The 17,144-nt window shown below is 33.4% G+C and overlaps 2 protein-coding genes across 2 annotated transcripts; one reads left to right on the plus strand and one right to left on the minus strand.

The window, feature by feature from the left end:
- Positions 1 to 3,539: 3,539 nt before the first annotated feature.
- LOC147555075 (uncharacterized) lies at positions 3,540 to 3,998 on the minus strand. The gene has a single exon (XM_086664614.1). It carries the CDS (start codon positions 3,996 to 3,998, stop codon positions 3,540 to 3,542), a length of 459 nt encoding a protein of 152 aa, XP_086520740.1.
- Positions 3,999 to 8,466: 4,468 nt separating this feature from the next.
- On the plus strand, positions 8,467 to 10,752 carry NIP7;1 (NOD26-like intrinsic protein 7;1). The gene is made up of 5 exons (XM_086663127.1): positions 8,467 to 8,976; positions 9,502 to 9,732; positions 9,815 to 10,018; positions 10,196 to 10,257; positions 10,357 to 10,752. The coding sequence occupies exons 1-5, from the start codon at positions 8,731 to 8,733 to the stop codon at positions 10,553 to 10,555; spliced, it is 942 nt and encodes a 313-aa protein (XP_086519253.1). The 5' UTR covers positions 8,467 to 8,730; the 3' UTR covers positions 10,556 to 10,752.
- Positions 10,753 to 17,144: the final 6,392 nt, after the last annotated feature.

Consider the following 17,144-nt stretch of genomic DNA (forward strand, 5'->3'; position numbering starts at 1 on the left):
AATACTAATATTTTTAGCAGTTTTATAATTTTAGGGTTCTAGTATTTTGTTTTTAGAAGTTATTTTTTTGAATTTGATTAGGTTTATGAAACCCTAATGCTATGTAAAAGGGGTCTAGTAATTGTTTAAGACATTTAAGTTTATCAATAAAATTCAGTATTCTAGTAGTAAATCTTCTTGGTTTCGGGTTCTATAAGTCTTAACACGAAGATCTAAGACTTTTTCTGATTTTTCATAAGTTTTAGACGAAGATCTAATTCTTTACAGAGTTTTCCGCTGCGTCAGTTGATATGTCTTTTGTTGCGGATGAAATTAGTTATACTAATTTAGACACTGAAATACTTGTGGATTGTGCTATGAAGCAAGTTGATGAAAAAATAAAAACTGAAATTATTGAGATCAAGGAAGAGTCTAATATTATCAGCTCTCAAGATGAGGAGTTTGTTATTTCAGAAGAAGTTGATAATAAAGTTGTTTTGAAGGAAGATGCAAAACTTAGTGAGTCAGTTATCGGATCGATGAATTTTCCTTCATATGCAGAGCCTTTTCTAGTATTATGTGAATCTAAAATAGTTTCTAATGGATTGGTTAATAGTTTTATTGGATAGTCTTCACATAAGCTTGTGGTTCTCAATCACTTTATTCATGATCCTCACATATTTATTTTTGGGGTGAAGAAGAAGATTCAACTAAATCACAAGTATCTTGATTATATTATAACTCAATCTTCGTTAAAATCTGAATATTCGGTTATTCCTATACATAACTCACGAAAAAGTTGCATTAAGGGAGTACCAATCACCATGACAGCTAAATCGATTAGTAAACTAGAGACGAGTTTCTTTGAAGTGGGGGAGACTGATGCAGGGAGATTCTCGAAAAATAACTTGAGAATCTTAGTTATCTAATAATCTAATTAGTTTAGTAATTTCGTATTTTTATTAGTAGAGAAATAATATTTTTAGCAGTTTTATAATTTTAGGATTTAGTATTTTGTTTTTAGAAGTTGTTTTTTTGAATTTATTAGGTTTAGGAAACCCTAATGCTATGTAAAGGGAGTCTAGTAATTGTTTAAGGCATTCAAGTTTATCAATAAAATTCAGTATTTTAGTATTAAATCTTCTTAGTTTCGAGTTCTATAAGTCTTCGATCTTCGTCTTAAACTCCGTAAAGAATTAGATCTTCGTCTAAAACTTATGAAAATCAGAAAAAGTCTTAGATCTTCGTCTTAAGACTTATATTCATTTTCTTAAATTTGTTGGTAAAGGAATGGGAAAGTTGTTATTGCTGTCCATTGGTAAGTTTGAAAACGAGAAGAATAACTAGAGATAACAAATGAGAGTGGAAGAGAGATGAAAATTTAGAATAAACAAATTTATATGGAGTATATAAAAAAGATGAGTTCTTCTTTCTTTTTTTATTACCTTCCTCCGGATCTGTTCTAGAAATTTTGAGGTATTTCGAATTGTTTGTTGACACGGACAAAGTCAGGGAAGCCTTGAGAGGGAAACAACCCGGATCACCAGCTAAGGCCCCTAAATGACCGCTCAGTGATAAAGGAGGTTGGGGTATAGAGACAACATGGGTCGTATCGATTGGTTGAAAGGTCTGAAAGAGAACGTTGTTCTGGGGGGGGGGGGGGGGGGGGGGTGATAGCTGTTGGGAAAACCATCTTTGGATTTTCCCATGATCTTTGGAATTCATTTATTTCTCTCAGGGGTAGCTTGCTTTGGGTTGCTGATACCTCCTTCTCGGTTCCTTCTTCCATAACCGGCTTGAATCCTTGGAGGGTCATCATTGACTAGCTTTCGAAAGAGTCTTAGTCTCGAGCGAACCAGCCTATCCTCGGTATGGGGATTACGTGGTGGTTGAAACAGAGACACATTTGGTTGTAAATTACAATGTGGCGGATAAAATCATATATCTGCACGGCCAGTCAATAGTTCAAGTCACACACTCCCATAATCCATTTTCTCTTCGGGGTAAATTTCTTTGTAGAACTTATAGAAAAGGTCCAAAGATGAAAAGGCTTCAAAGTCATATTTGTGTTTCAAAATAAGTAAGAAAATAACTTTCCTTGAAAGTTCTTAATGCACTTCGTCCAAATTTTAAACTCGAATATCTCATCATCCAAAACCAGATAAAAGTGGGGTTTGACTCTAAATTGAATGTAAGAACTCAACAAGATGAATGCAATAACGTGTTCAGTAGTTGAATTGAGCAAAAATCGGCTCTCATTCCGACATTATTCGTACCTCCAGCTTCAATAAGGAACTACCTCAGACTCCGTAAGGGTCTTAAAATATTCTATTCTTTTTATTTGGAGTGATCCTTTCCCGGTGCTTTTGAATTCCCCAAAGAAAACATCCCTACAACAAAGTAAACATTTAGAAACAAGTTATATTAGAAGGTTTAACGGTTGTCGATAAACCTTCTAATATAGTTAGACCGAAATACGGTGTGCACAAATTGCATCTCTTTCCATTCTGAAACCTAAAACAATCAAAAAGAAAAATTTGTCAAGATTTTGTGGCAACAAACTTTGTAAGGTTTCAATGAAAAGCAGATCTTCATGAAATCAGTAACAAATAAAAGGTAGTCTTTCTTAATAGAACCCGATGCCCTTAAAACTTATAAAAGAAAAATCATGTGAAGATGAAAAGCTGCAAAGTCACATTTGCGCTTAAAAATAATCCAACATAGCAACTACTAAACGAACTTCTGGTGGTACTTTTGGTATCGTTCCACACAATGAAAGTTGTGAAAGGTCATTTTTTTTTTGTGAAACTTCGAAGATTGAATTTGTTCAATTGACATATACGTAGATTTTTCCCCTCCAAAATTTTGAGTAATTGATGAATCAATTTCTAAATAGTGAACTTTTGGAATGATCTAAAAAATATGATCTTCAGTGAATAGGAAGGAAGCAAGGGATTTGTATTGTTTAAGCATAAATAGATCTCAAAATTTGAAATTATAAATTTTTTGTTTGGGAGATGCTAGAGATACTTAGAGGATACCATAATGACGTGGAATTCACTAAAAGAAAAGATTTTTCAAAGTTTGACTACGGTGGGGACCGCTTTTGTTTCCAAATGGGAAACATGACATCTAAGTACCAAATTCTAAATCACTCTATCATTTCCCTTTTGTATAACATGCAAGGACACAATATGATTATTCAACATGCACTAAAGGAAATAACATTTAAGTTAAACTTATCGTAATTATAATATAAAAGACAATTAAGTACATACCTGTAAATTCCTGTGGTTATAACTAAGGTCCTACTAAGATGAAGAGGGGATACATAATCAATAACTTTTTGAATGAAAGTTAATATCCCACATTCTACATCAACATCTCACATATCAGATACAACATGTCACATACCACATACCAGATACCACATGTCACACACCACATACATTTCTTTGAGTTTGTTGATAAAAGGAGTGGAGAATGGTTGTTTTTTTTTTTTTTTTTTAAAGTGAACTGATCATTCAACCATACACAGTTCATCAACCATACACAGTTCATCAACAAGGTGGCCTCTGAGGGATCCATTCTTGAGAGCATTTTGATGTTCTTGTTTGCTTAGCAAGCATATCTGCCTTATCATTAGCTTTTCTATTTACAAATTTACATGAGAAATTACCAAAAGATGATCTTAAGGATCTAATAAGGTTGATAGTCCTCTTGCTGGTCCAGTGAGCTGAACTGGCAGCTCCATTAATGGCCTTAATGATATTGCTAGAGTCACCTTCCAAGATGAGATTCACATAATTAAGTTCTTTGGCAAGTGATAGTGCTTGATATGCGGCCAATGCTTCCCCCTCATCTACTGTTCGACAACGAATGATTGATGATTTTCGTGCAATGCATTTTGAATTCGAATCATGAAAAACACTACCAATTGCTGCATCTTCTGTAACAGTGGTAAAGGAAACATCAAAGTTGCACTTAATGATTGTTGGTGGTGGAGGGGTCCATTTCATATCAGTTTTGGTAGAGTTTGAACTCTGATTAGTTGGAACAAGAAGACTGATCTGAGATGATACTAGGTTAACAGTTTTTATGATACAGTAAAAAACAGAGGGTGTTTTGTTTTGAAATAAGACCTCACATCTGGTTTTCCAAATCAACCACCAAGCTGTGATGATGTATAACAGTGATTGATGTAACTCATCTTCCAATGACATCAACACTTTCATGGATTCAATGAAAGTGTTTTTCTTGAGTTCATCAATACGAATGGAAACTAGAAGAGCAAAGCAGACCGCTCTGGTAAAGGGGCATTCAAACAGTAGATGGCTAGTGGAGAATGGTCGTTGATGTTGCTCATAGGTAAGTTTGAAAGTCACAACAAAAATTAGAGATAGAAATAGGAAGAGATAGAAAACTTAAAATAATTAAATTTATAAAAAAAAAATGATAAATTTTCTTAGTAGAACTTGTAAAGAAAGTCAAAACATGAAAAACTTCACAGTCATATTTGTGTCTAAAAATAAGTAAGAAAAGAACTTTCTTGGAAATTTCTTAATAGGATTTCGGCTCAAATTTTAAGTTCGAACCTGAAACCAGATATGAGCCATTCCTGGCTCTAAATGTAAGATTTTCGACGAGACGAGAGCAACGTACTTCGTTGAGTTTGACAAGTCAAAATGATTCAAAGTCGACTATAATTCCAACACTATTTTATACATCCACTTTTGTTAATTTAAATAATGGAAAGAGGTCCAAATAACAAAAATTGTATTTAAATACCTATAGATTTCTTAATATATATATATATACACACGACATTATAGATAATTTAAAAAATTTTAGATAAACACATAATTTACTTTAATTTCCTCAATGAAAAAGCCAAATAACAAAAATTGTTTTTAAATACCTATAGATTTCTTAATATATATATATATATATATATATATATATATATATATATATATATATATATATATATATATATATAACATTATAGATAATTTAAAACATTTTAGATAAACACATAATTTACTTTAATTTCCTCAAATTTCCTCAATGAAGAAGCCAAATAACAAAAATTGTATTTAAATACATATAGATTTCTTAATATATGTATAACATTATAGATAATTTAAAACATTTTAGATAAACACATAATTTACTTTAATTTCCTCAATGAAGAAGCCAAATAACAAAAATTGTATTTAAATACATATAGATTTCTTAATATATGTATAACATTATAGATAATTTAAAACATTTTAGATAAACACATAATTTACTTTAATTCCCTCAATGAAGAAGCCACATCTTGTCATCTATGTATGATACATCTAGAAAAGAAATGACTTCAGACGTAGCAACGATCTCGGAATATTCTACTCGTTTTGTTCGCAGTGATCGTTTCCCAGTACAGTCGAATTCTCTAAAGAAAACATTCCTGCAACAAAATATGTATACAAATACATGTTATATAAATTTTTACATTGTAAAATAGACAAAGTCTATGAAGCATATCTTGAAGAAGTGTCTACCTTAGTCATCATGGAGGGTGTGATAGCCACCATTGAATCTACCGTCGTGAAACGCCGATTGATCTCCGACAACCCTCGTAGCTACAGTTTGACCTCCTTCGACACGAGGATGTGTATAAGAAGTTGAATTTTATACTAATACCGCGAAGAGTTAATTAGTTTATATATAAGTATATATTTATTGAAAAGTTGAATGAATCAAAACAAAAATAAATAAAGTTATAAACAACCTGGGCGCCATAGAAAAAGTTAGTAATAGAAGAATTAAGTTATTAATATGAAACTCAATGTGGTTGAGTGACCACATAGCACAGACGTTTTCTTTTTAATTTGCTGATAAAGGAGTCGAGTGTTATTGTTGGTGTTCATTGATAAGTATGAAATCTGAGTATGAATTAGATATAAAAAATGTGAAAAACATAGATAAAAGCTCAGATTAATTAACTTTATAAAGAAAGATTTCTTATAGATATTTTTATAAATAGTTCATAAATTTATAAAAAAACAATAGTTTCTAAACTATTTACAAATGCTTTAGAATAGTTTGCAACAACATGACTGATAAATTTACAGTTTTTCGCAAAATGATTGCACAATTGTTACATTTATAAATATTTGCATTAAGGTGCAATAGTCATTTTTATAAAATTTCAACCTTCAAAATGGCTACATCGCGTTGGGCCTATAATGGTCAATTTTAAAAATATTTGTTTTGGTTGCATTATACTTGAAGTTTTAACCAAACAAAACACAAATACGTGGGTTTTAATCAAACAAAATATAACTTGCTTTTATTAACTAAGTTTCTTTTTGAAATTAGACGTTCGACCAAATTACTTACTTCTAAATTAAATAAATGTAATTCATAATTCAAAACAGTTGCTTCTGGTCTTTTTCACTTCATTTCCGCTCTATCTTAATTACACAAACACTGATAATACTTATAAGCATAAACTTCAAAGCATGGGTGAAAATATATATTCACAAATAATTCTTTCTTAATTTAGGCTAAGTTATTTGATTTTTATGAACTAATCAAGTGGAAATAACCAAATAAATAGGAAGACCCCGTAATATGAACGTGAAGACGAAAAAAGCTTTCGTCAGAATTTTGTTCTTAAAGTTGGACGAATTACATTGGAGATAAATTTTATATATGTTTAGCCGAAATAAATCCAGTAAATAGCACGAAAAACAAACTAACAACCGAGCAATCAAAGATTTGGAGAAACAAAATATACAAAAGGATTCGAAAAGTATGACTTGAGACCAAACCCCTGAGTGAAAAAAGTGAACCAAAGGCAAATCTAGAAGTTGAAGTCAAACGTAACTAACCTAACATTATTAGAGATAAAATTTTCACCTCCAACATACCTTTTTTTGTAAACTATGTTCTATGGTAGTCATTATATGACATAGATACAGCATCAAGATGTGATAAGTACGATAACTGCCAAAATTAAATTAAAAATGAAAGAGACATAAAGTCTAACAACATAATAAGGGTCAACAGTTGGTAGCCCAAGTGGTTCCAAGGTGTTGACATAAAATCCAGAAATCCCTAGAGGTCCCAGGTTCAAATCCCAGAGAAGTGGAATCTTTGGTTATTTGAATTTGAATTGGGATTATGTAGGTATTAATAAAGTTGTTGGGCTTCAGACCATTGTCTTTGTTGGGCTATATAGGCCATTGTCTTGTTAATGTTTGAGTGGGCAGTTATCGAGCTTATCACATCTATGATGTATCAAATGCCAAATATCACGATGTACGTGGATCATACTCGTCTTCCAAAAAAAAACAACATAATAAGGAGCTTAAAATCCATATTATTTACACCTTTAATAACCCAAGTTCAATAAACATATATTCCACCTCCTGTGGGATCGAAACCTAGGACGTCCGGATTTTTGGAGTTTATGCCATATATCTAAAACTCCAACTTCTCAATATAAAATTAGTGATTTCAAAACTTCTCAATGTTCTTCATTATTTTATCTTTTGAAAATTAGAGACAGTACCCTTTTATAGTTATACATAAAAATAATAATATTAAAATTGATCTTAGATTCAGTTAGGATTGTTAGCAGTATATTTCGATATTCTAAAATTTTGCACCATCTTCGACACTTAATTCCACCATATCTACAAACAGTTTGTACACTTGCGAATTTTAATTTATTCCAGTTTTTTTGTTTTTGGAAGGCATTACAATGACGTTGATAAATCAAAGATGTGATAAGCACGATAACTGTCAAATCAAACAAGAACATGCCTAAAACCCAACTAAACTATGGCCTAAAGCCCAACTAACTACGGCCTAAAGCCCATCTACATTATTTATGCCCTAATAACCCCAAGTTCAATAATCCAGAAATTCAACTTCTCTGAGGATCGAACCCGAGACCTCCAGGGACCTGTGGAGTATATGTCAACACTTTAACTACTCGGGCAAACAAGTTCAATAATTTAATGTACTCAAGTTAACCTATTATATATACAAGTACACATCAAACTTGATTACCACCTAGGAGAATTTACACTGGAGTTTTAGTTTTACCACAAGAAGCAACCCAAGTAGAAGGATAAAAAGTACAAAAACAAGCAAATTTTTTATTACATTGTACACAGATTTGATTCTATTTTCGTAAAGCGACAACACTTATTAAAAAATAAAGTGATAAGTTTTACGTAAAGTAGTCTGAGGTCTGTCATGAATTGTCTACATGCATCGACGAATAAAGTCCTGAAGACTACGTTAAGATATTAAGTCTTGTCGAAATTATCTGTCAGAGTAGGATGACTAAAATTAGTTAATCCAAGGGTGTGACTGGAAACATAAGTAGCTTTCAACTGTTATTGCTATATAACTACATAATTTCTTTATAGAATAGATACATTGTTTTATATAGTATAGGATTTCTACCATAAATTGAAAGAATTCAAAGAAGCATGAATTGAAATCAAAATTAGGGTTAGAAGTTGGAACCACACGAAAATTATGTGTATACCTACTTCAATTTTCATGACTCCTTTTAAACATACTTTCCTCATAGACCCCAAAATTGTGTGACCCAAAAAACAACTAAACCTACTCTAACAACTCAACCATAATTTCTAATATACCTTTGAACATGAAGTCTTGAATGTTAGTGTAGTCTTCAAGATCCTCAAGCACAATCAAAGTTGGTCATAATCCAATTTTAGAATGATGAATATCAAGAAATCCTTGTTTCATAAACTAGCAATAATACCTTCTTCTGATTGTGCAAACCAAGTAACTTCATCTTCTTCATCTCCTCCTTCTTCTTCTTCTTTAAGTACTGATCAAGAAATGGGATCCAATACCATTTCCATTAATCGGAATGAAGATGATGAAATAGTAGGACTTGAGAATCATTCAACTATTTGGTGGTTTATTACAAGAGGAAGAGATCTCAACCCAGCGCGCATGGTAAGTGTTAAATTTCTGAAAATCCAACTCAAAACTAACTGACATGTAAGTAGCAGTGAAGATGACCTAGCTAGATATCATATAATAAGAGTACTCTTTTTCTATTCGTGCCCATTATCACATGTGCGCCCCCTCACGCGCAATATTCCTATCAGGCTATCACACACGTGTGAATCTCATTCTCGTACTATGTAAAATTTGTCCATGTCATATTATTCTCATGCGCCTCCTCATGTGTGACGTTCTTTGAGCCTAACAAAAGTAATTTTTATTGGGAAATGGATCACATGTGGCCTTTGACTTATCATATATGAGCCGATCGATAGCTCTGACACCATGATAATTTTGTGAGCATCCAAGTCAAAACCAGTTGACTATAAGATGAGATAACACCCATATATTATATATATTATTGATTCTAAGAGTATACTTTTTGTCTACGTGGGACTATTCTCAAATCAGTTTGGTTGATTTTGCTCGAGTTCTGAAGATTAGTATAAAGCAGACCTTTATATATTTATGTAGGTACTTGCAGAGATGTTAGGGACATTCATATTGGTGTTGTGTGTGTGTGGGATAGTAGCAAGCACTGAAATGGTAAGGGCAGGAGGACAAGTAGGTCTGTTAGAGTATGCTGTTACAGGGGGTTTATCTATTATTGTTGTCATCTTCTCCGTTGGACCTATCTCTGGTGCCCATGTTAATCCTTCCATTACCTTTGCTTTTGCAATCTTAGGTCAATTTCCTTGGCGACGGGTACGTCTAAAATCTTATCAGATCCTCATTTCGGTTCGATTAATACCACACACATTTTATATATCTTTCTCAATATATATAGCTCCCATTCTACATTGTGGCACAAGTCCTGGGTTCAGTCTTGGCAACATATGTGGGTGAGTCTGTCTATGGTATAGAGGCTGAGCAAGTGGTTAGCAGACCACTACATATACTCCATGGCCGGAGGAAGGCGTTCTGGGCCGAGCTCATCGCTACTTTTATTGTTATGTTTCTTGCTGCATCAATGGCGCGTAAAGCTCATAAGGTAAAAATTTTGTACCATGGAGAAAATCGATTTCGTAGCGAAGACATACTAAGAGAGGTCCGGAATGGACAGGCCCATGCTTAACCCTAATCGACGTATCAGCCCGTCTAGCATATGTTTGTGTCTAGAATCTAAACTAAGGTGTAGCTAAGAATATTGTCTTCAATGTCTATGCAGGTAGGTCAGATATCTGGGGTTGTAGTTGGTGTTGCAATCTCACTGGCAGTTCTCATCACTGGGTATATGAATTCTAGTCCTTCTAGTTAACTCATTATTCTTTTAAAGTTACAACATTGAAGATGTATATCAATTCATAGATCAATTTTGCATTGTTATAGGCCCATTTCAGGAGGATCCATGAATCCAGCAAGATCACTTGGTCCTGCTATTGTTTCAAGGAAATTCGACGACATATGGTTATATATTCTCGCCCCAACAGTCGGAGCTGTAGTTGGTGCACTTGTTTTTCGAGCGTTATGCATCCGTTGTGGTCGGCATTCCTCCCCACCAAGTGGTGGTGGACTATTTTCGAAATGAAATATCTACATATTTGTTCATAACTTATATTATATAATGTGATCCATAAGTAGTTCTTTGGGTGCCAATAAACACCTATAACAAAAAATGTTCTTAGTTTGTTTAATTGGTTCTTCCGATATTGATATGTTTGTAAATGTAATAATTGAGATTTAATTACGAATGTCTCTGAATTACCTAATTCAAATTCAAAAGCATAGACAATTTGTACTTACTCTAATTTTCTGCGTATCTAATTCAAAAACAACAACCGATGAAAATGAGAAAAAACGTACTGTCAGAAAAAGAATATTTTGTAATAAAATAACCATTAGAAGAGATATGACATTAATTAATGATTTTTTCTATCTTGTGCAAGAACAAATGTTTTTTTTGTTGAACTGAGCAAGAACAAATGTTAAAAAATAAAAACTTAACTTGCTTTCAAAATTAAAAACTTTGAATCTTTGATTTATTAAAAATAAAAAGAATTTATGACTGATTATGACCCATAAATACTAAAGAAATCCTTTGAAATTTGAAGAATATTTTCATTTAATGAGACTAAATATCTCAGTTTAGCTTTATAAAAGTTACGTCAAAACAATCAAAATAATGTTGAGCCTCAATAATGTTTTGTTAAACCATAATCTTTTTCTATTTTTAAGAGATCAACATTCAACTTCATTATTCTGATTTTAGTTAAGATTTATACCTTAAAAAAGATCATCTGCCAAAAATTTCAGTTTATGATTCTGATTTCACTTAAGATCTATAATTAAAAGAAGAAATCTTTTAAGTCTTATCAATTTACTAAATAAAATCAAAAAAGGAAAAGAAATTGAAACAAAAAGATCAAGAAACTTAGTAATTAGTAATTCAAACCAAAGGTGGAGATTTGTCAAGCTCGATAAGAACAAGAAATGAAGGACACGTGTGCGGCTGATGATGGTCTGAAGTATCAGTTTTGTTTTAGTACAAGTCACATCCTATCCTAAATGGGTTGTAAGAGAATTTCGTTCATTTATTGTGAGATGGCACATTTACCCTCGTCAACCTTTTCTCCATTCGGGATCTTCTCTTTTTTCTATTTAAACCCTTTTCTACCTCTAAATTTTTCACCACTCTCTCCCTCTCTCTCACTCTCACTTCTTGTCTCTTCATATCTTTGTCTGCTTTTTCGCATTGTAAGTATAATCTAACTAAGAACTTTCATTCGAGTACTGATATGATAATATATTGTTTCAGAAAAATATTTAGAGTACGGTTAAATTTATGTGTCTCTACATTTGAGTTCTAATCTTACTGTTCGATAAAAAAAAATCTGGATCAGTATTTTTGTTTTGTATTTAAGGGTAATCTTTTTTCCTTAAATATGTATTTCTGGATTTATTTTGTATTATTCTAATAGATCTTTCTAAATAGTGAATTTTGCATGTGCAGATGTGAAAAAAAGATTACTTTTTTTTTGTGGGTCTTAAATTTTTCTATTTTTCGTTTTACCATTTCAATGTTTTCATTAGATGAATTTCTCTTCTTACGATCTAGATAGTATATTTAGATCTGTTTCAGAATGGATTTGGTTATTGTCTTTAAAGGACTTCGTTAAATTTTCTCTTTATATTTTTTTAAGATGTAATAGTACTTTAAGAAAATGTCTTGGTTTTCATATTCAACTATTAAAATATATGTTATCAAATATAGAGCCTATGATTTTATTTATAAATGAGATTGATTGTTCTAGTTCTCCCTAGACAGAGTATATTTGTTTTATTAGTACTGATTAATATGAAAGTGGGCTTAGATCTCTCAATATCGAACATAGATTATATTTGAATGATATCGTCGTATACATAAGAATTCGTGCATAAAGTTGGTTAGTCTAGTAGATAAATATGCGTTTATGATAGATTACACGTCGTTATTAAATGCCACAATAGTACTACTATCTTCTATTCCAATTCTAGTAGATCAAATGATTACTTTTAATGCGCGAATTAGCGTTTATGCATCATTTAATTTAACTAATCGGTGATTTAGAATCTTGTTTTCTTGCAGAATGGCTACTGAGATTACTGTCCAAAGCGATCAACATTTTTTGTTAATTTATATTACCGGATTGTACTTTGGGCCAGATCTTCGGACCGCGCAGCCCAAGAGACCTGCGCTTCAATTGAAGTATCAAAACTTACCCAACTACACTCACGACCAGCTAACGGGAAACCATATTAAATATTGTACCATAGAGAGGGTATACAAGTATGTACTCCGCAATGCTGACCCAGATGTTCGTGTTACGCACAGGCAATTCAAGAGCTTTATGGACGGTACGCTTTTTGCTGGGCAAGCGGCTCCTAACGAATACCGCCATTTTACAGATCTATTTCCTTTAGAGATGCATCCTCATGGTCGAGTTGGGGATAGGTACCTGAGCATTGACAATGTTATATTCATCGAAAACCCAGACATCTCATTTCTCGACCAACAAGATATTGAGAGGTTCAAAAGATTAACAACTCTTGATAATATAGAGTTGGATAGAGATGAGGCTAGTAAGAGACGATTGCTTAGGGATGAAATTCCAACTCCAGTTACTGATCCTACTCTTACTCGAGCTGGACATCGTGCTCTTGCTCCAGCTGTAGCTCCATTTCATCCTTCTGCTGTAGCTTTAGTTCAAGCTTCTGCTGCAGCTATGCTTCGTACTTCTGCTGCAGCTCCAGCTCTATTCCCTGCTTCATTTTATGGTGCTCGAGCTCCAATTCATGTTATTGCTCGAGCTCCAGTTCATATTCCTGCTCCGGTTCGTGATCATAGTCGAGCTCCAATTCATGTTCCCGCTCGAGCTCCAGTTCATATTCCTGCACTGATTCATGCTCATAGTCGAGCTCCAATTCATGTTCCTGCACGAGCTTCAGTTCATATTCCTGGACCGGTTCATGCTCATAGTCGAGCTCCATTTTATGCGGCTACTCAGGCTCCTGCTCGTATTCCCACTCATGCTTATGCTCGTACTTCAGCTAATACTCCTACATTAGTTCCTACTCATGCTCGTGGTCATACTGCAGCTGCTACTAATGCTCGTGCTCCTGCTCCAGCTGTTACTAATGATCGGGCTCCTATTGCAGCTACTACACAGGCTCGTACTCCTACTCATGCTTGTGATCCTACTCATGCTTGCACTCATACTCCAGCTCCTACTCCAGTTCATATTCCTGCTCCAGCGTCAGTTCATGCTCCGGCTCATGCTCTTGCTTCAGTTCTTGCTCCAACTAATGCTACAACTTTAGCCCTAGCAGATACAACGACTTCTTCTCCTCGTTCACTAAAAAGGAATGAACCCGAGCAACCTTTGGGCTCTAAACAAGAGGAGCAAAACAACAACAACAACAAAAAGAGTAGGTACAACAATGATATTGATCCTATAACGGTGGAATCGTATGGAGCTACAGTAGACGCACACCCCGAATCAGTGTTTGGAGTTGTTGAACTTGCACACTCTCGTGACTCCTACATGTTCATTGTCACTCTTCCGGGTGTTCAAAAGAACTCCGGTAAGTTTAGTTTCAATTTACAATTTTAGTATTTATTCTTATATCTAACATTTTCTACAAAATCTATAGTAATTCTACGTAAATCAAGTTGGCATTGATTAACAGTTGGCGCTTGTTCTTTTATTTTCTTATGAAAGTACCTTATTTTGTCTTACGTACAACTATTCAAAACGAAACGTCAATATGTGCAGGGTTCAGCTGTAAAGTGGATGAGGGCGGAAATGTCCGTATAACTGGAAACAAGGACCCGAGAGGAAATGTTATCGAACGGAAAGAAGGAGCCGATGACTTTGAGGTGAATGGGAAGAATCAGCTTAGCCCTCAAGGAGATTTTGGTATAAGTTTCAAGTTGCCCGGTCCGATAGCAAAGCCCAACGAATCCAAGTTCAAGTTGAGAAATGGAATATTAGAAGGAATTGTGTTCAAACAAAACCCTGTCATTACATAAATTTTCTGAAATTTATGAAGTAATTTAGCTGCTAAGGATAATACTGAACTTAGCTTGGTAAAAACCCAAGCTTTCCTATTTCAATGTTTATTTTCAGTTTGATATTTAAGCTTTGTTGCTTTAGTTTCTTATGTCATCCATTTACATATTTTGTCTAGCCCAATAATTTAAATTCTTTTTTTGGATCTTGACTACGATAGTCATTACAAAGGCATTTATACATCTGATAAACTCAATGACTGCCGAAATTAAACCCTTACAGAAACGGTCCAAACCCTAACTAAACTACTCGTCTAAGTCATCTAAATTACTGGCTTAAAACCCATTTAACTATTTTATCATACCGAAGTTCAAAAATCCTATATTTACACTTACATGAGATCGAACCTATGACTTCCCTATTACGTAGTGGATGCACTACCAACTGGGTTACAAATTGTTGGTCCAATAATTTAAATTGACCAGTAGGTTATAAAGGCAACCCTTGTTCTTGCTATTGCCCATTGGGCCTTTTCTGCCGTGCTCATGTAGAAAGGAAACACCTTTAGCAATAACTTGAAGCGCCTATAGAACTTCCTTTGAATTGTATGTGTATTTGGTCCCAACTAGTAACACAAAAGACTCGGAGGTCTTCGATTCAAGTCCAGGGTTTGAGTTAGTTTTTGTACTTTGTCTGTTCTAAATGACTATGTTAAGTTGTTTTGGGCTCGATCGAGTTTTAAATTTGGATGGTGTTAAAAGCACTCAACCTAAAGATTGCAACTTGCCTAGGTACTTTTTTTTTTTTTGTTGAAGTTGCCTAGGTACTTATTCATCTACTTCCTTTTTTTTTTTGTTGAACTATCTACTTCCTTATTTTTCTGAAATTTTTATGGGTTGTTTTTATATATTCATGCTCTGTTATATTATTGATTTATCAAATTACCATGAAACTTTTTGTTCTTACAGTTTTCATTTTTGTGGGTGAGTGTATAGTCCCACATCGGAGAAAGACAATTTAGCAACCAGTAATATAATGACCATCACATGTGAGGGAGCTTGCGTGTTAGGCTCACAGAACCGCTACACTTAAGGGGCTCACATGTGAGAGTAGTCCTACATGTGGCAAGGGTGATGTAGCAACCAATGATATAATGTTTAGGTCTTGACAATAGGTTTTGAGTTGGATGACCACAAATTTAACGGTAGTTCTTAATCATGTTATACCTTGATGTTATAAACGTCTAATATGTGAATTGTGGTTTTCAATTTGCTTTGGTTATAAGTGAAGAATCAACGTCAATTTTGCTTAATTCTTATTGTTTTTATTTATATTTATACTTTTTAAAGATTTGATGCAAAGACAATGTTGGAGAAACTACGAAATCGACGAGTAGCTTTTGTTGGTGATTCAATTGGGAGAAACCAATGGGAATCTCTGTTGTGTATTCTCTCATCTGTCATTGCCGATCAAGATTCAATCTATGAAGTGACCGGAAACCCAATCACAAAACACAAAGGTTTCTTGGTGTTTAAGTTCAAGGATTATAATTGTACTTTGGAGTACTATAGAGCTCCATCTCTAGTACTTCAAAGCCGGGCTCCGGCTGGAGTTTCAAGGATTAGAATTATCTAATAAGTTTTTTCGTACTGATAAAATTATCTAATAAGTTGTTGTTTAATTTTAGGTGTTAGAACAAGTATGTTAGCAAGAGAAGGTAACAGAGGAAGAGAGATAATATTGTTATCCTTGGGGGTGTGAGAGAGGAGGGGTGATCGATGCGACGGCACCAATCCCTCTTCAATTAACAAGAAATGATCGAAGAATCGAGGATCCCTCAAATAGTTTTGCCGTAAATGTTTAAAAGTCTAAATCACTTGTAGAGCTCGGTTATAGCTTAGTTGGTAAGCACATTGTTTTATAAACTAGAGATCATAAGATCAATACTATCCCCTTTAGTTTTTTTTTTCTTTTTCAAATAGTCAATTACAAATATATGCTTAATATAATAATAACTGATTTCATTCTCTTGGATAATGATTACAAATTTTTTCATATTGAACTAGAAATTTTATTTTATGAGAATATGTAATTCGGTTAGTAAGTTGATTTGTCATCTCCTCAACAAAAAAAAAAAAAAGTTGATTTGTCATCACTACTTTGAAGTATCATATACATATTAATTATTATCCTATTCGCATTTATCTACAGTATAACAAAAAAAAATTATGAAATTTAAAGTGAAAACTTTTATTGACTATTTCACGTATAGAAAATGATATTACATCTTATGGTATGAAAGGACTTCGAATAAAATTTTGGAATATTTTCGGGCACACCAATAGATAACTTGAACTTAGTCAATGTCAAGACTCCCTCACATTATGTCACCAAAATAGGATAGAAACCCTTATTTTATTTATAATTCTTTTTTCTTTTTGTTGAACTTATTTATAATTCTCTTAGAAACCCAAACAAAAGCCAAACCCAAAACAAGGGGTCTATATGATTCATAATTACACACGTAGCTCAAATGGACTAATTATGAAAGAGTTAGGGGGACAACAAAAAATAATATTTTGTAATAAAGTGAGCCGTTTAGAACCCACTTGCTAGAGTGTACTAAAA

Source organism: Eschscholzia californica, unplaced genomic scaffold (assembly GCF_041429995.1).
Source record: "Eschscholzia californica isolate CP2 unplaced genomic scaffold, dmEscCali1.0.p SCAF_2, whole genome shotgun sequence".
Classification (NCBI taxonomy): Eukaryota; Viridiplantae; Streptophyta; class Magnoliopsida; order Ranunculales; family Papaveraceae; genus Eschscholzia; species Eschscholzia californica.

Coding starts and splice junctions, on each gene's coding strand:
- LOC147555075 (XM_086664614.1), bottom strand. CDS start 3,998: ATGAAATGGACCCCTCCACCACCAACAATCATTAAGTGCAACTTTGAT.